Genomic DNA, 24,245 nt, shown 5'->3' on the forward strand with positions numbered 1-24,245 from the left:
TACTATAAGCCATGTTCACACACACAAACTTGCCTGATTCAAGCACTTTCATCCAATGAAAACTGGGCAGAATATACACATGAAAACTGTACATTTATTAAAAAACAAATATAAAGTTTATAGCACCCAATGGCTAGCTGAAGTTCTGGTCATGTGCATATGAAAATACAGTCAAACCATAAAAATCTGCATTTCCATGACTTTATAAATTCCTCCAAGCTCCCCTAATGGCATACTTGCTAAGCAATAGAGATGATCTCTCCGCCAGAAGTATTACTACAAGCAGGAAGGCATGCCACAAGCAAATGTGATGCTCCACGCTGATGTTTAAGAAATATAATCATATTTACAACACATCAGCGTAGTGCTGGCCAGGCTTTGGCAACGTAAAAGTCGTTTCACTTCTTACGGGAAACATCAATACTGCGAAGTATTATGTAAGGCTACTTGCTGACAGACCTTGGAGATTATGTCAGTTATTATGTTACAAGATCAAATGGGATTAAAGTCAGAAAACATAAATTACTGCCAAGAAAATGATGCGCTTCACAAACTGTTCAAAACTTCACAATATCCTTATAAAGACAAACTGACCAGCCTGAAGTTGTTCCACATCTTTTTAAATCTTTTTACTTTGCTACGAGTCTCCAGTCTTTCACTTTGGCATCACTTTGTGGAGAAACACTATTACATTTCCATCTCCTCCTCTCCAGAGTTGTGGGCCACAGAGAAACTGTACAGAGGAGAGTGTGTGTCTGCTGGTGGACTTGAGGTGTTAAGGGGACTGGGAGATGGACATGGAGTTGGAGTCTGCCGACACACAGTCTGTTGTTTGCGCTGTTTTTGTAATGAGTCCTTAAGTCTCTGACTGAAGGGATCTTCTGGTGGCCGCCATAGCACCAGCTCCATACAGGAACGGCTCCTAAAGTGTGAGAAAGACGAAGGTGACACAAATATTAGCATCCCTAAAGGAGTGCAACTGCGCAGACTTCTTAATCAAGAAACTCTTGCCAGTTGAAAACAATATTTGGAGTCCATCTCACATCATTACTCATATTTTTGTTTTTTTCCTTATGTTGTAAATTTGCCTGTACAGTCTATTTCTTGCTTTTTATATTCTTAACTTTTGTGTGAATCTGCATGCTCCATCTGCCTGTCGCTTTGCTGCTAGAACACCTGAATTTCCCCAATGAGGGACAATAAAGGATATATCCATTTCTATTTATTACTTAAAAATCACCATTAAATGTTCCAATAACAAAATAAACATACACAGACTGGGCTACTGTGTGGGGGAGGATGTCACTGATGCCCTGCCGCAGGCCCTTCTTCAAACTGTCAGACATCACCAGCACCGGGCGTCTCGGAGCTGGCTCTACATCCAGATCTTCATCCTCATCGTCCTCCAGTGTTATTCTGTGATACATCAATAGTACATTGTGGGTTGTCACTCTTTCTTGTGATGTAACCCCCAAACTCTTCACCAACACTGAATGCCAGATTTAAGAAAAACCCCACTTTGAATTATATAAATGTAAATGTTATGTATTTACATTGTTCTTGACAATGTAAATACATACGTGAAAATACAAAACAGTCTGAAGGGTGGTCTGTGGGCCTGACATATACATTGTATGCACATTATAAACAGAGACCTGTGCTTACAGAGGTACGTTCAGGATTGACCTCAAATACTCAGACATCAGAACTTTTTACTGGGTTACATCACTATGGTTACTTATTCTACATACCAAAACCTGCTTCGGGGCATGTACAACATACCCAGGATTATGTTTCCATTATCTGGTTTCACTTAACCCATCATTCGCAATCAGGATAATCAAGCATATGAAGCTAAATCTCTAAGCCAACCCAATGTTTCCCCTGCATGTTTACATGAAAGGGCTTGGCAACATCTGACCAATCACAAATATGGGTTGGTGAACTGGCAATAGAATCAACTCGTTTTACAAAGGAAGATACAACTATCATGCAGAGGTTAAAGACACAATACACACCATAATACAGCTGCTGTGAACAAATGACAAGTTGTGTTTTGTTCATTTTTTTTCTCCCAAATGTTATACATTGCATACCTGTCTTCTATCTCCTGAAGTTTTCTCTGTGCGGCCTCGATCTCCATGCAGGAGCTCTCCGTCTCAAGTCGGAACAGGGAAGAAGAGGTCTGCGGCAAAGTGGTGTTATTAGATGTTGTGCAGGACTGTGGAGGCACAGGACAGGCTTGCTGTGCAGACTGAGAAGAGCAGCTGTTTGCACCAGACCAGTCACACTCTGTGCTAGTGCTCAAATTTGAAGGAGCAACTTCTGCCTCAAACATTAACCTCCTCTTTTTGGCACTGCAACCCCTGATAAAACAATCATATAGTTTAACACTTGTGTAGGGCTAAGACAAGCATTACCAAATGCTTTTATTCTTTTCTTTTTTTAATAATTCATCTCTCACTTACTCATCATCTGCTCTCCTCCTGTGCTTCCTGAGGCATCTAGTCTCCCAGTTGCTGTGGAATAGAGGCACAGAAAATGCCTGTGTCGGGCTCAGAAATAAAAGTATATTTCAAATTAAGCCAAAGCTGTCTGACAAATGTGGTGAAAACAAACAAACAAACAAACAAACAAACAAATAGTGCACTGTGCATCAGTTACATACCTGTTAGAGACTGTCGCTGTCTGTACATCCTCAATCATACTTGAAGGTCCGAGGTCGAAGTCGGGAAGGCTTGTGGGGCCTGAAAAGGAATACATGGCTGGCAGGCAGCTCAGCTCACTGCTTGGGGGCGCAGGGTGATGCATGCTGGCCCAATCGATGAAATGTTTTTGAAGAGCTACGCGAGTAAGCAGCTATTAACGACTCTGATCTGGAAGATCAGTATTGATACCAGTCAGTTAAGCCGATAAAGGTTTTTTTTATTTTTTTACAAACTACATGACGTTATTTGTTTACATCGCGCTAGCTGCCTCCTATTTAGCTAGCTATAACGCTACTGGCGTTAGCATGTTAATGATAAAACTGTGTGTTATTAATAGATGAGAGGTAAACACACGACAGCCTCATCCCTGCACTGAACAGCCACTCTGCACAAGTTAAGCAAAAATATTTGGCGTTAAAGAGCGAGTTGTGCAGCTGCCCTGCCCCATTGCCGTTTTTGTTGTTGACAAATGTGTTTAGTTAGCTCGCCTCCGTTCAGAGCTTATTTATTCTCCTTTAGAGAGTTCCCATTTTCACACAAAAATCGTTTTTACAAGCTAAAGTCGTACTAACCTAATCGCATGATACCCCCGTCGAATAGAAAAAGATCCAAAATGAACTGTCACCGTGCTCTGTGGACTTCTTCTATGATAGGCTGGGTCAAACTGACGTTAGCTCCTTACTCTGAGTCGCGCCAGAACAGTCGTCAAGGTTCTACAAAGTGCGCATGTTACGTTTAGTGGGATTGTGGGAAATGTAGTTCCAGTGGATGTACTACAAACTGTAGTTTCCGAAAAAGAAAAAAAAACGACAAAAAAAAACCCGTCGTGGAAATGTAAAAGTGATCTCTAGTGACAATAAGACGGTGTTGGCATTTTATTTTTTAATATTAGAGATTTTTTTCTTAATTTCCGGTCAGCTGACGTTTAAAGGGACCCTCTCGCGTTATGATTGCAAATGACCAGTCATGTGACAGTGAAATACTAGAAGCTGTTGTCCCAGCTCGTCTCGTCACTCGGCTGTGATTTTTCACTTTGGACGATCCGTGGAGGTAACACGCTACTGTTTACAGGATATGTCAAAACAACGCTTTGATTTTATAATCATGTGATACTTATTGTCTGCTGTGATGCTGGCACACAATCCATGTCACTATAAATTAGTTATTTTTATATTTATTTTCTATTACTTGTACATGCCTTCCTCAAAGATCCTTGCATTTTTATCACCCGCAGTGACTGTATATCTGTTTTACTTTTACTGTTTTTGTTTTTAACTTTAACTGTTTAGCCGAGTTGATTCATTTTCTGTGTGCCTGATTTTTGTATGTTTTAACCAGCAGGTTATCCAGAATGATAACTTTGGTGATAATCTCAGCACTGATTGGTTTTGCCTCTACCAAACCATGTGGTAAGTAGGCCGACTTTAAAAAGACCTCTTTACAAATTAATTAAAAAAAAGAAAAAACTTAACTATACTAAACTTCCTAAAGCTGCACTAACTCTGAGGCAACCCAGTTTGCAAATACACTTACTGACGAGTCTGGACATTCACAGATGTTGCAATTGCGTATTTAATGAATGTGAGTGATACATTGTGTTGCTTGTTTACTTAGTTGTGTAGGATTAACAGTGAATGTGGCTCCTCTTTGGCCTTGATCTGCTGAGAGTGTTGAACGCAGTAGTGATGATTCTGTAAATTAGTCCTGCTGATGCAGCAGCTATGGTTTTGCAACACTTTCAAAAGTTCATGTAAATGTCAACAGCAGCAGAGCAGAGATACTTATAGGTTTTGTTTGTGTCAGGTGACTTTTTTTTAAACCTATAAAGTTAAATTCCAGATACAGAAGGCTCCAACACTGAGCTGCTGCTTTCACTCAACAAGAATCTCCTTCGCTCTCTGGAGAGCCAGGAGGGACTTCCTAACCCCAGTGTCCACTTGGCATTACGCCTTTCCAATAACCACAACCTGGCCAAGGAGAGCGAACACCTCAACAGACTAAAAAATGAATTGCACAATGACATTCAAAGGTACACACACACACAACACACATTTATGCACACTTAAACACTTTCTATGAAGTCCTCTTTCTCCCCAATGTTCTCTACTGAGCCTTTTTTCCTCCTCTCAGCTCTCTCTCTAACAGTCAGCCTGTGACTGGTGTGCTGGCGCTCTACAACCTGGCTTTAAAGTCCTCCTGCTATGATCTCAACACGGTCAGCTTCACTGTAAACGAGAGGAGTGAAGCACTGCTGACACACCTGAAGAACCAGATGGAGCTGGAGAAAGAGCACATTGCCTGTAAGGTTTTTGTTTGTTTGTTTGATTTTTAGTTTCTGAAGGGCAATCATTGTCATAAATTTTTTTCAGCAATCCTCTCCTCTTTGATGTGCTACAGTATCTGACCAGAGTTTACCTAATGTAGAGGACGGGGGTCATATTTCATAGTTTGTGAATTTAGCAGGGATAGAGTAACTTTCTGTCTAATTTCATCCAGACTGAAATGCCTCATAATTTCTCAAACATTGCTGTGAAGTTGTGGTTCAGTGTAATTTGGTTTGATTTGCTTCTTCTCTCCTGCATTCAGTCAGCCACCGCCCTTTGACCAACTATTACCAGTACTCCCTGGGTGTGCTCGCTCTCTGTGTGAGCGGCATCAGGGTCAACAACCATGTGACCAACAAGCTCATCAAAGCAGCAGAACATGAGCAGTTCAAACATGGAGAGTCTGAGAGTGTGGGTGGGTGAAACATGCCTTAATGGTGTCTTTAGCTGTTAACATAAAGGTGAAATAATGATGCAGGAGTCACCCTGCTATTACCTACTAACAATCATGGTTTTAGGATAATTTAGTTTACCGCTGATGACACGATGACACATGATGAAGTAAACATATATTCACTGCCGTGTTATATTTCAGATCAAAATCCACTGAGTTTGAAGCTGAGGCCACCTGATGGATATTTAACAGGAAGCTCTACATACAGTTTAGCTTTCAGTTGTTTGTCTATGCCACAGCTTGCTCTGGCAAAGCGGTTACCTCTTGTAGTGCTAGCTTAGCTTTCACTAAACATCTACATTAGTATGCTGTGAAAATGCTAAAAGCTTTTCACTTTGTATTTTAGCTTTGAATACAGCTGTAATGATGCAGTTGTGCTAATATTTTATCCAATTTTTCTCCTCAGATACGTATGCCATGGCTGGAATGGCACTCCAGTGTGTGAAGGACTCTGGTTCTCACATGCAAAACGCTGCTGGGCTAGACACCGCTCTTAGCAAGATCAAGCAGAAGCTTCTAGCCTCCCGCAGGGCTGATGGTCATATTGGTAATGAATTCAGCACAGGCCTTGCAGTTCAAGTAAGGATCCTCTCTCTCTCTCTCGCTCTCTCTCTCTCTCTCTTCAGAGACTTCTACAGAGCAATATCTTTGCAGCTGAAGTGTGTTTATTTGATGTGTTCAAGGCCCTGTTAGCAATGGGCAGTGAGGTTGCAGAGTGTGCCGCCTCAATGGAGGCCATGAGGACAGCTGCTAGAAGCAACGCATACCACAACCCCATGGCCATCTCTCAGACTCTGCCTGCTCTCCAGCAAACATCCTACATGGCAGTTAAAAGCAAGGAGTGCCTCACTGAGGATAGTATGTGCAGCATCATTTCTACCCTCTTTGGCCACTTTAGGTTGTGTCTGTTGCCACTCTAACATTGTTATATGTGTACCTTCCTGCAGACACTCTGGTGCTTGAGCCCTTAGATCCTGTAGTGGTTTCACCAAACCAGGTCAAGGTGAATGTGATGGTGGAAGTGGTGACATCCAGCGGAGCAGCAGCACTTTACTCGGTGCATGTGCCAAAGGGCAGCTCCCTGCTAGAGGTTCTTGAACTGCTCAAGGAGGAAAATGTTGGCTTCACGTGAGTTCATGCAATTGTATTTTACCTTGCGCGTGATTGGCTGCAGTGAGTAGTCTGACGATGCTGTGTGGCAGGTTTGAGAAGGAGTCCAGCCTGTGGGGACCTTTCTTAAGTGTGGTGAATGGAGAGCAGGCCAGGCAAAGTGACCGCAGATACTGGCACCTCTCCTCAAATGACACTGCACTCACTGAGGGTGAGTAGACACACACATGCATGCAAACACACTTTAGACTGTGACGCACAAACGAGGATTTCGTTGATCTGCTTTCACTGTGTCTCTCTGTCAGGTGTCGGTGATTTCAAGATCGAGGCGGCTCAAAGGATCACCATCAGAAACACGAGCTACTGATGTTCCAGCCAATCAGTGATTAGATGATCAGCACTTTAATCTTTATGAACTAATGATTACACCTAAATTGTCTCTTGGCATCATATATCAATAAATCCCACAATTACTTAACAGAATGTTTGCATTTTAAGTAGATATGAAGATTGAACAAAAGTGTAATTAAGAGCCATTTCAACAAAGTTTGTGTTGAATATTTTTACTTTGGAAAACGTTTTTATGATTATAATATAATTAGTATGAAATGTCAAATAAAATGACTTTTGTGATTATGCTCTTTTGAAGACTTTTTTTGAGGACAATCTATTTGTATGCTTTTTATATTGTTACAAACAGTATAAACCAGTGACAGCTCATCTGAATTTATTTATTTTCTATTTTTTTGGATGGCTTTTCAAAAGTATGTAGTTTGAATAAAAATAAAATAATAAAAATGCAGAATAAAAAAAAAAATGTAGTGCCTGTTTAGCTTTCACACTGCGTTACTGCACGCTGACTGCTGAGGTAAATCATTGTCTTACAGGCTAGGTTGTTTGCACTAATAAACGGGTGCCATGAATCTTTGTTAACATGGCTGGAGTAGATGTGTCAGTGCACTAAGGTTGAAAATGGCATCTTTCATATTCATCTGGCAAAAATAATTTATAGGAAAGTTTGTATCTATTTATTAAAGATTGGTTAAGGACCCTTTGCCACATGCATTGGCTGCATATAAACATCATTATATTACAGTTTACGGCCATATGCACATCATATCACTGGCGTGCACAGATGAGGTGGTGCTGAAGCACTTGCCCTTTTGCCCTCAGTCCAAAAAAGTGCCCTTTTGAAAGACGTGATTTTTTTTTTTTTAAAGATGCGCGATTTAAAAAGATGTGAAAATAATGGCTTGATTTGTGCCCCTTCTTCAAAGACACCCGAACCCTGTCGCTTTTTCACTGTCACCGTGTCACGTGAACAGGCTTGCAGTTCATTTGTTGTGAGGCGTGTAGCAGCGGCATGACATAGCCACGGCGGACAAAACGGCAGCTCTTTCCCTTCCGTACCAGACTGCGGTCAAGTGAGCCCTCACTTACGAAGTCACAGTCAAGCTAGCCGCTCCGCCAGCCGCACCGAAAATGTGGTTGCACTACTCTTACGTATATTACGGTATGGGTGAAGACCGGCTTAGAAACGCAGTGTTTTGTGTCCTGACACTATTTTACTTCACAATCCACTCCCATTTTTAGTGTATCTCCACTTTCCCCCCTGTGATCCACAGCCCAAATTACTGTATGATTCAGAGAAAATTAACAATAAAATTTACCCAGTTTACTCAACTGTACTTTTAATGTCCTCATGTTTGACCTCAGATTACAGGAAAACTATAAGAGGTGACGCAGATATTTCACTGGATTATGACTCTGGGTGACCCCCACTCTGCACCCTGTGATCCACAGCCAAAATTACTGTACGGATTTTTAGAAAATTGATATTAAACTTTGCACAATTTACTGTACTATACTCAATATATTCTCAGATTACAGGAAAACTGTAAGAGGTGACGCAGATATTTCACTGGATTCTGAATCTAGGCCATCTCCACTCTTCACCCTGTGATCCACAGCCAAAATTACTGTACGGTTTTTGAGAAAATTGATAGTAAACTTTGCACAATTTACTCTACTGTACTCTATATATCCTCATCTTTGAGCTCCGATTACAGGAAAACTGTAAGAGGTGACGCAGATATTTCACTGGATTCTGACTCTAGGTTGTCGCCACTCTTCACCCTGTGGTCCACAGCCAATATTACTGTACGGTTTTTGAGAAAATTGATAGTAAAATCTTCCCATTTTGCTTTACTGTACTCTACATATTGACATCTTTGAGCTCAGATTACAGGAAAACTGTAAGAGGTTACACAGATATTTCACTGGATTCTGAATCTAGGCCATCTCCACTCTTCACCCTGTGATCCACAGCCAAAATTACTGTACGGTTTTTGAGAAAATTCATAGTAAACTTTGCACAATTTACTCTACTGTACTTTTAATATTCTCATCTTTGAGCTCAGATTACAGGAAAACTGTAAGAGGTGACACAGATATTTCACTGGATTATGACTCTAGGCTGTTGCCACTCTTCACCCTGTGATCCACAGCCAAAATTACTGTACGGATTTTGAGAAAATTGATAGTAAACTTTGCACAATTTACTCTACTGTACTCTATATATTCTCATCTTTGAGCTAAGATTACAGGAAAACTATAAGAGGTGACGCAGATATTTCACTGGATTATGACTCTGGGTGACCCCCACTCTTCACCCTGTGATCCACAGCAAAAATTACTGTACGGTTTTTGAGAAAATTGATAGTAAAATCTTCCCATCTTGCTTTACTGTACTCTATATATTCTCATCTTTGAGCTCAGATTACAGGAAAACTATAAGAGGTGACACAGATATTTCACTGGATTCTGAATCTAGGTTGTCGCCACTCTTCACCCTGTGATCCACAGCAAAAATTACTGTACAGTTTTTGAGAAAATTGATAGTAAACTTTGCACAATTTACTCTACTGTACTCTATATATTCTCATCTTTGAGCTCAGATTACAGGAAAACTGTAAGAGGTGACACAGATATTTCACTGAATGATGACTCTGGGTGACCCCCACTCTGCACCCTGTCATCCACAGCCAAAATTACTGTACGGTTTTTGAGAAAATTGATAGTAAACTTTGCACAATTTACTCTACTGTACCTTTAATAACCTCATCTTTGAGGTCAGATTACAGGAAAACTATAAGAGGTGACGCAGATATTTCACTGGATTCTGAATCTAGGTTGTCGCCACTCTTCACCCTGTGATCCACAGCAAAAATTACTGTACAGTTTTTGAGAAAATTGATAGTAAACTTTGCACAATTTACTCTACTGTACTCTATATATTCTCATCTTTGAGCTCAGATTACAGGAAAACTGTAAGAGGTGACACAGATATTTCACTGAATGATGACTCTGGGTGACCCCCACTCTGCACCCTGTCATCCACAGCCAAAATTACTGTACGGTTTTTGAGAAAATTGATAGTAAACTTTGCACAATTTACTCTACTGTACCTTTAATAACCTCATCTTTGAGGTCAGATTACAGGAAAACTATAAGAGGTGACACAGATATTTCACTGAATTCTGACTCTAGGTTGTCGCCACTCTGCACCCTGTGATCCACAGCCAAATATACTGTACGGTTTCTGAGATTGCTGTGTTGACAGAGTATGACAAAGGCTAAGAAAATATACTGCCTAAAATAATATCAAATTTATACAACAAATTACAAAATTGCCACATCTGCTGTTATTGCCATGTGTTAGAGCATTATTTAGTCATAGAAAATACATATCATTGAAATATCATCAGTAAAAGAAATACTCCCACTATGTAAGACATGTTAGCAAATTCAGTTAATAAATATTGTATCAAGTCTATACAGATGTTTAAAGACATAATGCAAAGCATGTTTGTTTCTTATCTCTTACAAATGTGTTTGCCTTTAACATAATTTACATTTCATTTATACAGTTTCACAGACGAAACAATAAAATAGGTTTCCTGAACTGTTCTTCATGGCCCAAATTTTGAATCCTTTTGAGGGTGATGCATTATCCAAGAAGGTGGGCAATTTGTTCATTGATCTCTGACCCTCGCTGACTATGACGTCTCCTAATTCTGCTTCCAGCCTTGCTGATTAATTTGTTCTTCCTTTTGGCATCCCTGTCACTGATGCTGTCACCAGTTGTACACAGCATCTCTGTTTGTCCACCAGTCTAATCTGTAATTCAGGTGAACCCAGAATTACATGTATCTTTGTAATGTTTCAAAAAATATACACTATATGTTGATGGGCATTGTCACACTTTTCTTTCCTTTATAAGTAAGAATCTCTATGGTTTTAATGACAATTCATATGCAGATTGTGGAGTACATTTAATTCAACACTCTAAAAAGTTCCTCATCCGCAGACTATAGTACAATTTCAGCCCACCGTTAATAAACCCATCCAATGCAGGGTTATCAGAGAAATTATGCAAATGTTATGTTTTTATGTACTGGTAATCTATTTATCATTTATCATGATTCCTGCTCTGATGATTACTTTCTTCTACTTCTGTAATTTTAATAGATAAAGGATGTTGAACATTAAGCTCCAAACAGGATGAGTGAGGAAGACCACAGAGGAGAATCATGGATGTAGTAAAATAATACATGCAGTTGTTTTTTTTTCATGGTGGAGGAGCAACTTCTGATACTGATCTTAAAGAAAAAACATCAAATTGAAGAGTAAAAATAATGACAACAATATGTCTACATTTTTTTTTATTAATTCCTTAAAGTAAATGCAGTCTTGTCATGTTCAGAGTTGCCCACTCATATTTAACTAATTCAAATACAATTACTGCATATCAATGCTTATGTTCTAATAAAAGGCATTGTTTAATACTTCTTCCATGACAATCCAAATAAATCAATGATAGGGAAACGGGAAGATTAGTCATCAGGCAAGGTTTACTGTTCATTTAGCATGCCCTGATAACAGTAAGCTTAACAAAAGAAAAATGTTGGGGACGAGAACCGGGCGGCTGAGCCAGATCAAAGACATTACTAAAACAAAAAGACGCCAACAGCTTCCCTAAAGTGGAAATAAAATAATATGCAAAACAAAAGGCCTGTGTACCTGCTTGACACATAAGGTCAGTCACATGACACAAAAGTGTCATCACCTGCCTAACCTAGTGTTTTTAACACTTAAAGCTCAGTTGAATGTGTTTGGGGTACCCCGATCTTATCTGTCCAGCCTCACACCCAAACACTCTGTTCACACACATAGACACCTACTAACAAAAGTTCAAAGACAGTCTGAAGCCAACCTGCTGGCCTGGGAGCTGGTTTTTTGAAATTATCCCAGGCAAGCGATTGGTCTACTGTTCCCCAGATCAGCCAATAGAGACGTGCCAATTACCTTTGTATTGAGTGTATTGAGTATTGAATGAGGCTTGACACCTGAAAGACAAGAGTAAGAGAAAACAAAGAGCTGGGTACCATGGCATGTAACAGATGTTGTTCCATGCTCAATTTTGATTGTCTCAGTAAATATGTTAACTGCAAAAACATTGAAAATCTAATTCAACTCACTTGTTCAATAGAAAATAATATTTTCCTTCTTGTTCGTTAATTTTCACGTCACTCTAAGTAATAGTAGTCTTAGAAGTATAAAAACAACTTTCAATTCTCATAATTTATATGAAAGTCTTTAATCACATCTTTTACAATATATTTTAAGCAATATGCTTTTGTCTTTTTCTCTGACACACATTGTCTTTAACATTGATATTCTGAATTACCTATACAATATCTTGCCTTTTGATTACAGGTTTCATAATTTTTTTTCATACTGTAACTCGTAGAAATATTTCTGCCAATACTATTTTGATTATATTTTATACATGAAATAACAAGGCCGTACATTGCCTTAACATTTTTTAGTTTTTGCTTCATTGTTAGAATTAAATTAGTATTATTTGTTAATTCAATGTAAACTGATGTGTGGGACAAGAGTCACATGACATAGAGCCAACCCACTTTTGATCTTTCGGTATTTATTGAGGTGTTGAGTCGCACGGACAGATAACGTAGCTTTCATTGCGACAGGAAACGTTTATATGTGGTTACGCTGTCATTACATATAATTATTATTAGTACACTGAACTTTTCATCGAGGCCTACGTGGACTAAAGTTTTTGGTTTACCCACCAACAATAAAATGGAAAGGTGAGTAATTAACACTACAAATGGGACTATTAACAAGAAACGAGAACATTATAGCCATTTAATGCCAGTTATTTTCCTCAGTCTAATTAGAGAAAATTGTTTTAGATTGTTTGCGCTTTGTGTATAGTCTTCGTCCAGAAATGTGTCTAAAATCGAAATTTTTAGAATTTGAAAACCTCAATAATATTGATATACTAACCAATAGAGAGCATATATAGAAATATAGCATATACCGAAGATTAGATTTTGTACTCTTAGGCGTACATTTAAAAGTAACACCCTCCAGTTAAGCTTAGTGAAAACTGCTCAGTCCTTTGACTTTTGATGTTGTATCTTTTCCAAAATATATATATATTCATTGAGAAAAAGAAGTGATAACACATTCAGATAATTGAAAAATACGTAACATTTTGTAGTACGAAGAAATACGTTAAAACAAAATCAATGTTTGGTTGCATTACTTGTAAAAAAACAAACAAACATAATAAGTAACACTGTTCACCATGATAACTCATCTTACAAAAATGTTTTTGTCACGTAAGGTCATAAATTCTCTTTTAAGCAACGATTTGCACTGGGTATTACCAGAATTTAATCTTTCATTGGCTTGACACAATGACTCTTTCAAGTCATGGTGATTGTGATAATGATTGTAAAGTCCGTTCAGAGCAACGGTCTTTAACAGCTTGTTTTTGTGGTTGAGGAGACACTCAAAATGTATATGTAACATAGTATAACATTTTTAATATTACTAAATTAATTAGGGAATGGTGACGATGAGAAAATGCCAGATTTTGAGTAGAAGACCTGGAGAGTGCCCCAAGTGGAGGAGTTCAAGTATCTCGGGGTCTTGTTCGCGAGTGATGGGAGAAGGGAGCCGGAGATCGACAGACGGATTGGGGCTGCAGCTGCAGTAATGCGGACGCTGCACCGGTCCGTCGTGAGTGTAAAAGCGAAACTCTCAATTTACCGGTCGATCTACGTCCCTACCCTCACCTATGGCCACGAGCTGTGGGTAGTGACCGAAAGAACGAGATCGCGGATACAAGCGACGGAAATGAGCTTCCTCCGAAGGGTGGCTGGCCTCTCCCTTAGAGATAGGGTGAGAAGTTCGGCCATCCGGGAGGGGCTCAGAGTAGAGCAGCTGCTGCTCCACATCGAAAGGAGCCAGCTGAGGTGGTTCGGGCATCTGACAAGGATGCCCCCTGGGCGCCTCCTGGGCGAGGTGTTCCAGGCATGTCCCACCGGGAGGAGGCCCCGGGGCAGACCCAGGACACGCTGGAGAGATTATATCTCTCGGCTGGCCTGGGAACGCCTTGGTATTCCCCCGGATAAGCTGGAGGAGGTGGCTGGGCAGAGGGAGGTCTGGGCCTCTTTGCTTAGGCTGCTGCCCCCGCGACCCGGCCCCGGATAAAGCGGATGAAGATGGATGGATGGAATTAGGGAATGTGTATTACACACAGTGGATTATTGCTTGTGTTTTTTAACTATAGTGTTAATTACAGTACCGTAATTTGCACTGTGAATTTTAAAATTTAGAACTTAGAGATAGTTTATTAGTAAATAAACATTAACGAGGGTTGTGTTAGTTAGCGCTTGTATGTCCAAAAATCTAAATGCTACCTGTTATGTTGTTGGCATAGAAAAAATCACCAAAAAGATTTTTTGGCATCAATCACTAGAGTGTGGGTACTTGGAGTGCCCCAAAATGTTTTCTGAAGTCTATTAAAATTTAATGAAGAGTTCACATTTCATATGTTATTGTTGATCAATATTGCAAGGTTGATCTCAGTATAACAGATATGTTCATATGTTTTTTTTTTCTTTGTACTAATTTTAATTTGTCTCAAAATTTCAGGACCTGCACTTTTTCAGTTTTTGGAAAGGCAAGTAATTTAACAAACAATAATGTGATAATAATATACACTTACAGCACAATAAAGGTATGATGTGTTAATGTCAATGTTCTCTTTTACATTAAAAGGCACGGACAATTTCAAACCCCCTGCCAAATATATTAGAGGTCATTCACAAGTATGCTGAACCCGGGACCAGTCTAAAGACCTACAGTGTACACAAAGTGCATGGCTTTTGGGAAAATGTCTCAAGAGATTTGGGAGTGCCTAATACATGTCTTAATAGGAAAAAAATTGTCAAGGCAGTCCTGCAGTATGAAAAGGTAAGCAACGTTTTTTTAGTATTTATATTTAGTCCATTTAAAAAATACTTTAAAAAAAGAACAGCTCTTTCTTTGTTAGAACTTCCTATAATAAAAATTATTATGCAAAAATCAAATATTTTTACAGACCACATCAGGGGTAGAGGGTCCCTTGCTACTGACTGATTTTCCTACTGCAGAGACAACACTTGGAGATGATTTTCCTTCCATTGTAAGCAATGTGTCATACACTTACTGTCAGATTTAAAAATTTGAAGCCATCATGACAACCTTATCCAGCCATTGTAGTTATCCTGCTTTTTAGATAAAAATAAAAACAAATTCACTCCAAAATGTCATCTTGAAAATAATTTAAATCTTGAAACAGAGTAATAATGAGTCATATGGAGAGCAAGAAAGTAGATTACAATAGACTTCTCAGCAGGTAAACACATATGAAAGCAAGCCACCAAACCATGAGGTGTAGAGCCTTAAGCACCCACAGGAGAGCCACACAAAGACCTGAGTGTCACATCTGACCACCATTTTAAAGGAGTAACCAACTCATCCTCCTGCTGCTGACTAACTTTTCACTCCATGTCTTCCACTCTTCTAATTTCTCCATTTGATCTTGTTATTGCCCAATCAAGTTCAAAAATCTGAATCAGAAGATTACTTTTTCATTTACAATAATTAGAGTAATATATTCCTTTAATGAATATTTTTTCCCTTATAAAACCTTCATTACATAGTGATTTTTTTCAAAATATTGTGTAACAATGTGTTTTAACAAAGACATACAGAAATTTCAGTCTAATTGTTATGTTTTAATTAATTTGTGATTCGTTAGAGTGAGGAAGACATTGTTGCGCCAAAGTCTCCACAAGCTGTAGGAAATGTACCTTTACCTTCAAGATACGAGGTAATTATTTGTATTTTATTCAGTATTACATTGTGATGCTTTGGAAAAACATTAATTTGTAAAGAAACGAAATCGCTTTCTCTTCACAGGATGCACTTCAAAAAACTGCAGAGAGCGGCATCCATACCCCAGACACACGATCCCTCGAGAGTGACTCTAAATCTTCGTCTTCAAATGCAAATGCTAAGGTAATTTCATAACTTACACTGTTTTTAATACAAAACAGAGAAAGAAAACACAGAGTTTATATGTTTGTTAAACACTATCATGTAATTATTATATTTAAAATTTCAAGTGTTTTGAACAGTAATCCAAAGTTTAAATTTAAAGTTAAAATCTTTTTGTGATGATCTTTTGAGGTAAAATAAATATTTCTTAGTCATATTCACTTACTAAGACAAATTTACTAAGAGATTGTGAAACTTGTCCTATGGGTTCGTTAGTGAAATTGTAACATAATGATGCTGTTGGATTTTCATAGAGACACTGTAGTGACAAACATTGAAAGTTTTTATATATTTTTTAAAAATGTATATCTGATTGTTGCAGAGGAATGAATCAGATGAATCAGCTAAAGTCAACACAGACAGTAGCAGTTCTGAAGACAAATTTTTCACATCTGGTTTGCCACAGCAGAAAACTTTCTTTTTCATAAATGAGAATGAATGGAAGGAGTTACGGCAACATCAGTCAGGAAGACATTTTAAAGGACTGCAGTGGACAAATATAATTGCCAGTGGAATCAGAACACTTAACCCGTACTGCAGTTTTGGATTTCGGAGACACAGTGTGAAAAAACTCTCTTCAAGATCAAAGGCACCAGTTTTCAGGTGTATGGGGTACTGCAGATTTCAGGACTGCCCTGTCACTGTGGCTGTGGTGGTTTATGACGAAGAGACACTGAAAGCAGAAGTCGTTTTCAAAGGAGGTGAGGTCTGCCATAATAACAAAGAGCTGAAAAGGCGGCCTGTGCGTGCACAAGCACGTCAAAGTGCTGGAGAACTCCTCAAAAACAAATTACCAAGGAGCTTGTACTTGGAGTCTTTACAGAAAGTGCCACAAAAGGTGATCCAATCTGGAAACAGAGATGATGCTCCAACAAAAGAAGTGTTGAAAAACATTGCATGGTCTGAAAGAAAAGCCAGTAGAGCAGATCCCAACGAGTTGATTAGCTTACAAAAGATAATTCAACAGTATCAGGACACTGAAAAGGACGTACTGCAGAAGATTCTGATGCATCCAAAGGGCATAATGCTGTGGTCTAAGAAAACCTTGTCAGTTTTTCATCAAAGATGCAAAGAAGACATTGTGTACTTTGATGCCACTGGAAGTATAATAAGAAAAGAAAGTGCTGGAACGCCACCTTACTATGTGTATGAGTTGGTTGTCAGAAACCCATCCAAAGGTGCTTCTCCTCTTCCAGTTGCTACATATGTCACATGTGACCACACTACAGCCTCTGTGACATACTTCTTGCAAGCCTTTCAGACTGATCTGGTAAGAGCATTTGGTAATCGGGCCTACAACAGGCCTGTCATGTTCATGTGTGATGGATCCCTGGTACTCCTCCGATCCATTTCCATGACATTCTGCAGAACAAGTCTAGAGGATCTGCTGCAGAAGTACTATGTCTTACTCACTGGCCAGCATTCAGCACAGCAATTCAACATTCCCATTCTTCATCGATGTCTGAGCCATGTCATGAAAAATGCCAAGGACCTTTGTAAAAAACAGTGAGTACATTTATATGAATAATTAAAAAAAAGAATACAAGATTTGTAATGTAAAGGTCCTATTAACAGTGATTTCATTTGTTCATTTTCCCAGCATTCCAGAGAACTACAGGCTTGGAATGCATGTGTTTGGGCTCCTTGCATGCTGTGATAACTTAAAAGACATGGATGATGTTGTCCATAGTGCAGCAATAGTGTTTTGCAGTCCTTGTAGTGGAAGGAACGTAACAAAACACTACAACAACTTGAAAATCCTTATGCAAAAACGGGGAACCCTGGATTTGGATGAAAAGACTGTGATTGCTGAAGATTACAAGGTTAGCTAAGATTTATTTTTTAAGTAACCATATTAATAACTTTTTTACTTGTGTCTGTCCCAAATGAATTAATGAATTCACATTATTTTAAAAATATATATTTTAAACCAAAATAACATTTTATATAATTAATTTTTCTTTGGTTTGATAACTTGCTGAATACAGATATATATCTGTTTTACAGACTGACGTTCAGAATGCCCCCTTGAAGACCCATTTCCAGGCAATTGTTGACAATGCAACACTGGACTGTGAGGGCGAAAGAAACATCTTTCATGCACCCAAATTTATTGCCGGTCTGGTAAATCACCTTCTACCACATGCAACTTTGTGGTCATCAATGATGCTCGGTACGTTTTTTTATTTGTTGTATTACTTTCTTAAATTGTCAGTTATTCATAAATGTAAATGTGCTAAATGTTGAATTATCTATTTTGATTATGTTTTTGAATTACTTGTATTCTCCTTAGGGGATCTTGGACGTCATGGTACTGGTCCTGCTTACCAGCGGCTCAGTAAACTCTATGATGACATTCAGCAATCCAAGAACCAGGTATCATAGCGAGAAGAATAAGTGAAAAAGAAACATAAATTGTACATAAATTTACAATCCATAGATACTGACTTAAACAATGTACTATTGCATTTAAGAATTGTACACAAGACAATAGGACCCAAGGAATCATGGAGAAAAGCCAGTGGGATTTGAAAAAAAATCCGTATCCAGAGAAGGAGACTGACAAGGCTTGATGACTTTGTGGAAATTTATCAAAAAATGCACGATGCCCTCCTGCTTGAATATGCAGACATGAAAAAATCAAGACAAAAGGTATGAATAACTTCCTAATAATGAAAAATGTGTTTCATACAACTAGAACAAGAAACTAAGAAAAAGTGAAAACATTTGCCTATGACTATAGAATTAAGAGATGATAAAATAAGTAAGCACTAAAAGTATGTATGTGTAATCAACAGTCTTTTCGCGTGGAAATGGAGAAATGGAAAGACAAACGCATTAAATGAAAAGGTGTGTGCGTGTCACCGTTAGTGACAGAACTGCCAGTGAAGAAAAAGAAAACTGAGGTAAGTCATCATGTTCCCATTATTTTCAATAATTAAACCTTGTGATGTCCTCCCGATTGCCATACTCCTTTTGTCCTCTGGGGTAAAGCGTCTGCTTTGACTATTTATAAAGCATGAATTATAAATTATCATCCGTCTCCATGTTTCAATGTTTAATCAAACTGTATTACAACTGATTACCTGAAATCTTTATGTGTTTTGACATTGTATTACACCTAGGCATGGGCCTTAGTGAACCCCCACTTTAATGCCAAAAAATGCATGTCCATAGGTGACATAAGTGCAGGAGGAAGCTCAGGTTTTTTGCTTTTTGCTGGTCACACCATGTACAGCTTCGTTTTCAGCAGTTGTAGGCCAAGGGCATTTGAATTAAACAAGCTTTCAAGGCTGATTATTGTCTTTTGGAGACCTACTGTATTAAGCACAGCTCGCGTGCCCTGACTGCAGGCAAGCAAGTTTGCAATCATACATTAGCATGTTCTCTGTACAGCTGGACCGGGCATCACATACTGCCCGTGTTTTTATCTCATAGTTCCTCTGTCCAACATTACATCCCAAGTAAACAGAGTCCTTTAAGGGGACTAGGCACTCATACACAGTCATATCAGTTCCTGTGTGGTACACCAACAGCAGGACAGATGCTCACTCGTTACATACGTCTCACATCAGAACAAGTTTGTCTCATTCATGACCATATTCTTTTGTATATTATATTCTATTATATAAAGTCATTCAAAAATGTTATCTGTTAACAGGTAAAAGGGAAGAAGACTGTTCAAACCTTTAAACAGGAACAGCACCAACAATATGATGCTCATCAAAACCAGGTATTGTTAGAGATGTTTTTAATGTCTACATTTATCTTTTGTGTGTTATTGTCATAAATGACTCTGAAAATTGACATGTGTCTATCTTTGTAGGATGAGCGCCAGGAACAAATAGCCGTTTGCCAAAAAATAGCAACATACATGGCTAATAAAGCATCGGTCACAGTATGGAAAGGAGATTTATGTGCCTTCAAAGTGGATGCAATTGTTAATGCAGCTAATGAAAGTCTCTCTCACATGGGTGGACTTGCAAAGGCACTGTCTGCTACTGGAGGACGCACTATCCAAGCAGAGAGTGATCTCTTCATTGCCAAAAATGGCAAATTACAGGCTGGACAAGTTGCAGTTACCACAGCAGGCAAACTACCTTGCATGAAGCTGATTCATTTGGTAGGCCCGTGTCTGCAGAATGACCCCACAGTGCACATGATAACCCATGCAAAGAACCTTTTAAAAAAAGGTATTTTGAACGTCATGACATGTGCAGAAGAGCACAAATTTTCCTCTGTTGCCATTCCAGCAGTGAGCTCTGGAATATTCAACTTTCCAGTCTCAATTTGTGCTGATGTTGTAGTCACCACAATCAAAAAGTACATTGAACATAAGAACCCCACAAGTCCTCCATTTGAAATACACCTGGTAAACAACGATGATCCAACCGTGAAGGAAATGGAAAGGGCCTTCAAAGAGATCCTTTTGGAGCCACTCTCTGATGTCAGGAGGACAGTGAGTACACCCAATTTTTCCTTAATAAAAAAATTACTTAAAATGATCACAGCAGTAACAAATATTTTCTTTTAAATTCAACCCACAAATCAAGGGGCCAGAGGATTCTCCAGCTACACTGGAAAGGACAGAGCACCTTGAGAGAAACACAACCGGTCCGACAAAGGACACAGCATCACAGGTGATGTTTCACAAACAAACTCTAATTCATTAACTATGTCATCTGTTTGAAAAACCAAGTTTGTTTGTACATATTTTTGTAATTATGTATTAGATTTTATTATATGTATGTGTAGATGAATGAAAAATAACAGACCACAGAAAAATTACAAATGTCAGTACAATAATAAATGTAACTTTTACATGTTACTGGCCTTAATATTATAAAAACAACAGTAACTGACTCAATTTTTAATTTCTTAATGTAGTTTAACATCTCAAATAAATTACATTAAAATCTATGTCAAATTTGGAGATGTTTTCATGTTGTTGCATTAGGTACATAAAATAATTTTAAAAATTAGATTTAAAACTGTTGTAATTGATTAAAATGAATGTTCTCATAAGAAGAATTATTTGAATTTAGTTACTGTTGTCTTGTTGAAACACAGGTCGCATATTTGTGGAAACAACAGGAAACGGAAGTTGTTGTTTCTGTGGTCCCATCTCAGATTAGAGGTAACAACTTTGTCATACGTCACAGTGAGTTCCTGACCCTTAGACCACACAGCTGGCTTGTTGGAGAGGTATGTAATCCAGTTATTTAAAATAAAAAGAAAAGTACTGCATAAGGTTAACGTTAAAGCTGGGGCAGAACATTAGTTGTTCCCTACACATTCAGTAAGTACTGCTTTAGATCGACATTCCAGGCATATCCTCATGACTGAATACTGAGTATACGTAAGTAAAAAAAAACTTTATTAAAGATTGTATTCCAAAAATTTATCATGTTTACAAAGTAATAAAAGGTTATTTATTATACTCCTCAGGTCATTGAAAGTCTCCTGCACCACTGGGCCATTCGGCTAAATCAGGGGAATAATATCTACATTATGAACCACTACACGAGCGGTGTGATCCTCTATGGAGAGAGAACTAATCAGGAGACAAAGCTTGTCCAAGGTAAAAAAATTTTTTATATATTCTAGAATACATTTTTTTAAAGTTAATTAATGTCTCGAAATGGAAAAAGTATTGTTGCAAATTTGTAATTAATTTCTAATATGTCACAGGTGAACTTTGACAACTACAGAGCCATTTTATCCTTTGTGAACATTGGAAATATACATTGGAAGTTTCTGGTTAGTACGAGCAGCATTTCTGTGAAAACAGTTTGTTTCAATAACACATTATTGATAATTTATGTACTTTTTATATTTATATATCTATCGCAGTACATAAATGCAGATGACAGCTGTCTGTATTTGGTCGATCCTTCAAGAAACTCTTTGGAGCAGGAAGAGTCTGACCGTGCAGCCAAAAGATTCCGGTAAATATGCGTTATTACATTTATATAATAACATGAAATATTAGAAAAGTGACAGGAGGACTTAGGAGGTCTTTTTCTAAAGGTGAACGTATGGTTGTAGATTAAAGTTTTATAAAATCTGTGGTTATCAGTTCCTTAAAGAATTTTAAAAAATAATTCAAAATTACTCACGTATGTAATTTTAAATAATAAAAAAAAAACACTGACAGTGTCTAAGCAGTGATACATTTGAGACAGTTAACATTTGTAGATTTAAAAGAACATGTTAATAATTTTGATACTTCATCTAACATAATCTAGAGCACAGGGCTTTCTGACAGACCATTAAAAACAGTGATATGTACTATATGTGTCTTTTTCTGTGTGACTTTTATCTTTCATTATTATATAAATGTGATGTATGTTATGTTCACAAAGTGAATACTTCAAAATGAGGAGGACATGCTACAACAAAACAGACTGGGTGAATGTGAGACTTCGAGGAGGAGTACTGACACATCCATTTCAACGGGATGGTTCTAGCTGTGGAGTAATGGTCATCATGGTATGGTACCATATTAACTCAATCATATTTTTCTGTAAAATTAGATAAGAAGATGGGGTGGGGGAAGTTAAAATAATCTTAAAAGGTTAAATTGTGTAAACAGGAAGTGTAACATTTGCAGATGTTTTCAATTAAATTTTTTTTATTTTTTATTTCAGATGGCCAAAGAAGTAATGGAAGCATTCCCAAATAAACCAGAAATGACATTTTTGACGACAAAAAAAGAGATGGCCCAGGCACGAAGGACATTTGCACAGACAATACTTGAGGCCTCCGGTGTGTAATATCTTCTTCAAATGGACATATTTATTTGTGTCAAACTGATGAACACTAACATATATATATATGTTATGTCTTAGTATTTGACAGTGACAACAACTGTGCCATGTGTGCAACAGCGAAACCACCTAATCCAGGACCCTCCATCACTGACTGGGTATAGTATTTTTAAAAATAGTTTTATGTTATCTACAACAAAGTATTTGACTCTGTGTCTTAAAGATTGTAATTGATTAAAACATAGAATTATTTACGTAATGTGTTTATGAAAGTTCATATGTTTTTGTTTACAGATCCAGTGTGATAACTGCAACCGCTGGTTCCATTCTGAATGCCTGGACATGACAAATGAACAGCTCAGCAGTGCTCAGAAGACAGAGTGGAAGTGTGTGCTTTGTGTAACCTAATTCCACATGCAGTGAAAGCTACTTGAATAATCTGCTTATAGTTGTTATTGTTGTTTTGAGGAACACATGTGTAAAACACAATGTGTATAACATTCTTGCTTTGTGCACGTACTTTAAGTATTTCCTTTTTGATTTTTTGGGTTGATTTGTGTGATGACAGATAATGAATAACAATATATCTAAACTGTGTAGTAGTAATATGAGAAATCAGTAATCTGAGAAATGTAATTTCTCACCCTGACCGGTTGAGGCAGATGGCCGCCCCTCCCTGAGCCTGGTTCTGCCGGAGGTTTCTTCCTGTTAAAAGGGAGTTTTTCCTTCCCACTGTTGCTCATAGGGGGTCATATGATTGTTGGGTTTTTCTCTGTATGTATTATTGTAAGGTTTAACTTATTATGTAAGTGCCTTAAGGTGACTATTGTTGTGATTAAGCACTGAATAAATAATGTCTAAAACTAAAGTTGCTACTTGAGGTGGTGTGTGAATGACATTTTGAAAAATTTAAATTGTGTGTGGAAAGAAATTTCTTGTAGCAAATAATTCAATGAACTCATTTTGTTCGGTAATGGATTAGGATTTAATTTGATCAGAAATCCATACAGTAATTTTTGCTGTGGATGACAGGGTGCAGAGTGGGGGTCACCCAGAGTCATAATTCAGTGAAATATCTGTGTCACCTCTTACAGTTTTCCTGTAATCTGAGCTCAAAGATGAGAATATATAGAGTACAGTAGAGTAAATTGTGCAAAGTTTACTATGAATTTTCTCAAAAACCGTACAGTAATTTTGGCTGTGGATCACAGGGTGAAGAGTGGAGATGGCCTAGATTCAGAATCCAGTGAAATATCTGCGTCACCTCTTACAGTTTTCCTGTAATCTGAGCTCAAAGATGAGAATATATAGAGTACAGTAAAGCAAGATGGGAAGATTTTACTATCAATTTTCTCAAAAACCGTACAGTAATTTTTGCTGTGGATCACAGGGTGAA

General features: G+C 38.0%; 3 protein-coding genes across 9 annotated transcripts; 2 read left to right on the forward strand and 1 right to left on the reverse strand.

Annotated features, from left to right (window-relative positions):
• Positions 1 to 74: 74 nt before the first annotated feature.
• Positions 75 to 3,419, reverse strand: ccdc117 (coiled-coil domain containing 117). 5 transcript variants are annotated; one of them, XM_080893840.1, is made up of 6 exons: positions 3,281 to 3,419; positions 2,669 to 2,747; positions 2,469 to 2,519; positions 2,097 to 2,366; positions 1,273 to 1,416; positions 75 to 922 (listed from the first exon to the last, which is right to left on the reverse strand). In XM_080893840.1, the coding sequence occupies exons 1-6, from the start codon at positions 3,288 to 3,290 to the stop codon at positions 688 to 690; spliced, it is 789 nt and encodes a 262-aa protein (XP_080749966.1). In that variant the 5' UTR covers positions 3,291 to 3,419; the 3' UTR covers positions 75 to 687. The 5 variants fall into 5 exon arrangements, with proteins under 5 accessions (XP_080749966.1, XP_080749965.1, XP_080749963.1 ...); XM_080893839.1 differs by having other exon boundaries at positions 2,469 to 2,555; XM_080893837.1 differs by having other exon boundaries at positions 2,469 to 2,555; positions 2,669 to 2,876; positions 3,281 to 3,372.
• A 253-nt stretch (positions 3,420 to 3,672) lies between these two features.
• On the forward strand, positions 3,673 to 7,232 carry tcn2 (transcobalamin II). 2 transcript variants are annotated; one of them, XM_080895153.1, is made up of 10 exons: positions 3,673 to 3,758; positions 4,047 to 4,117; positions 4,548 to 4,737; positions 4,839 to 5,008; positions 5,295 to 5,447; positions 5,893 to 6,065; positions 6,170 to 6,344; positions 6,434 to 6,614; positions 6,689 to 6,807; positions 6,902 to 7,232. In XM_080895153.1, the coding sequence occupies exons 2-10, from the start codon at positions 4,060 to 4,062 to the stop codon at positions 6,961 to 6,963; spliced, it is 1,281 nt and encodes a 426-aa protein (XP_080751279.1). In that variant the 5' UTR covers positions 3,673 to 3,758; positions 4,047 to 4,059; the 3' UTR covers positions 6,964 to 7,232. The 2 variants fall into 2 exon arrangements, with proteins under 2 accessions (XP_080751279.1, XP_080751280.1); XM_080895154.1 differs by having other exon boundaries at positions 3,678 to 3,758; positions 4,050 to 4,117.
• Positions 7,233 to 12,636: 5,404 nt separating this feature from the next.
• LOC308404610 (O-acetyl-ADP-ribose deacetylase-like) lies at positions 12,637 to 23,694 on the forward strand. Of its 2 annotated transcripts, none has more exons than XM_080894750.1 (13): positions 12,637 to 12,772; positions 14,631 to 14,658; positions 14,757 to 14,951; positions 15,079 to 15,162; positions 15,781 to 15,852; positions 15,942 to 16,040; positions 16,402 to 17,585; positions 17,680 to 17,902; positions 18,087 to 18,252; positions 18,373 to 18,455; positions 18,554 to 18,731; positions 18,878 to 18,985; positions 19,741 to 19,813. In XM_080894750.1, the coding sequence occupies exons 1-11, from the start codon at positions 12,765 to 12,767 to the stop codon at positions 18,650 to 18,652; spliced, it is 2,241 nt and encodes a 746-aa protein (XP_080750876.1). In that variant the 5' UTR covers positions 12,637 to 12,764; the 3' UTR covers positions 18,653 to 18,731; positions 18,878 to 18,985; positions 19,741 to 19,813. The 2 variants fall into 2 exon arrangements, with proteins under 2 accessions (XP_080750876.1, XP_080750877.1); XM_080894751.1 differs by lacking the exons at positions 12,637 to 12,772; positions 14,631 to 14,658; positions 14,757 to 14,951; ... (5 more) ...; positions 18,087 to 18,252; positions 18,373 to 18,455 and adding exons at positions 19,906 to 20,538; positions 20,633 to 20,719; positions 21,150 to 21,284; ... (5 more) ...; positions 22,931 to 23,007; positions 23,144 to 23,694 and having other exon boundaries at positions 18,692 to 18,731; positions 19,741 to 19,812.
• Positions 23,695 to 24,245: the final 551 nt, after the last annotated feature.

The sequence above is a fragment of the Rhamphochromis sp. 'chilingali' genome (genome assembly GCF_963969265.1).
Source record: "Rhamphochromis sp. 'chilingali' genome assembly, chromosome: 10".
Classification (NCBI taxonomy): Eukaryota; Metazoa; Chordata; class Actinopteri; order Cichliformes; family Cichlidae; genus Rhamphochromis; species Rhamphochromis sp. 'chilingali'.

Bases quoted from the DNA above. Each gene is read 5' to 3' on its own strand.
- ccdc117 (XM_080893836.1), bottom strand. From the start codon at position 2,811: ATGCATCACCCTGCGCCCCCAAGCAGTGAGCTGAGCTGCCTGCCAGCC. The intron at 2,556-2,668 runs GTATGTAACTGA...TTTATTTCTGAG, and splicing joins ACAGCGACAGTCTCTAACAG to CCCGACACAGGCATTTTCTG. The intron at 923-1,272 runs GTATGTTTATTT...CTCACACTTTAG, and splicing joins CACACAGTAGCCCAGTCTGT to GAGCCGTTCCTGTATGGAGC.
- tcn2 (XM_080895153.1), top strand. From the start codon at position 4,060: ATGATAACTTTGGTGATAATCTCAGCACTGATTGGTTTTGCCTCTACC. The intron at 4,118-4,547 runs GTAAGTAGGCCG...GTTAAATTCCAG, and splicing joins TGCCTCTACCAAACCATGTG to ATACAGAAGGCTCCAACACT. The intron at 6,808-6,901 runs GTGAGTAGACAC...TCTCTCTGTCAG, and splicing joins TGACACTGCACTCACTGAGG to GTGTCGGTGATTTCAAGATC.
- LOC308404610 (XM_080894750.1), top strand. The intron at 16,041-16,401 runs GTAATTTCATAA...TGATTGTTGCAG, and splicing joins CTTCAAATGCAAATGCTAAG to AGGAATGAATCAGATGAATC. The intron at 18,253-18,372 runs GTACGTTTTTTT...TATTCTCCTTAG, and splicing joins GTGGTCATCAATGATGCTCG to GGGATCTTGGACGTCATGGT.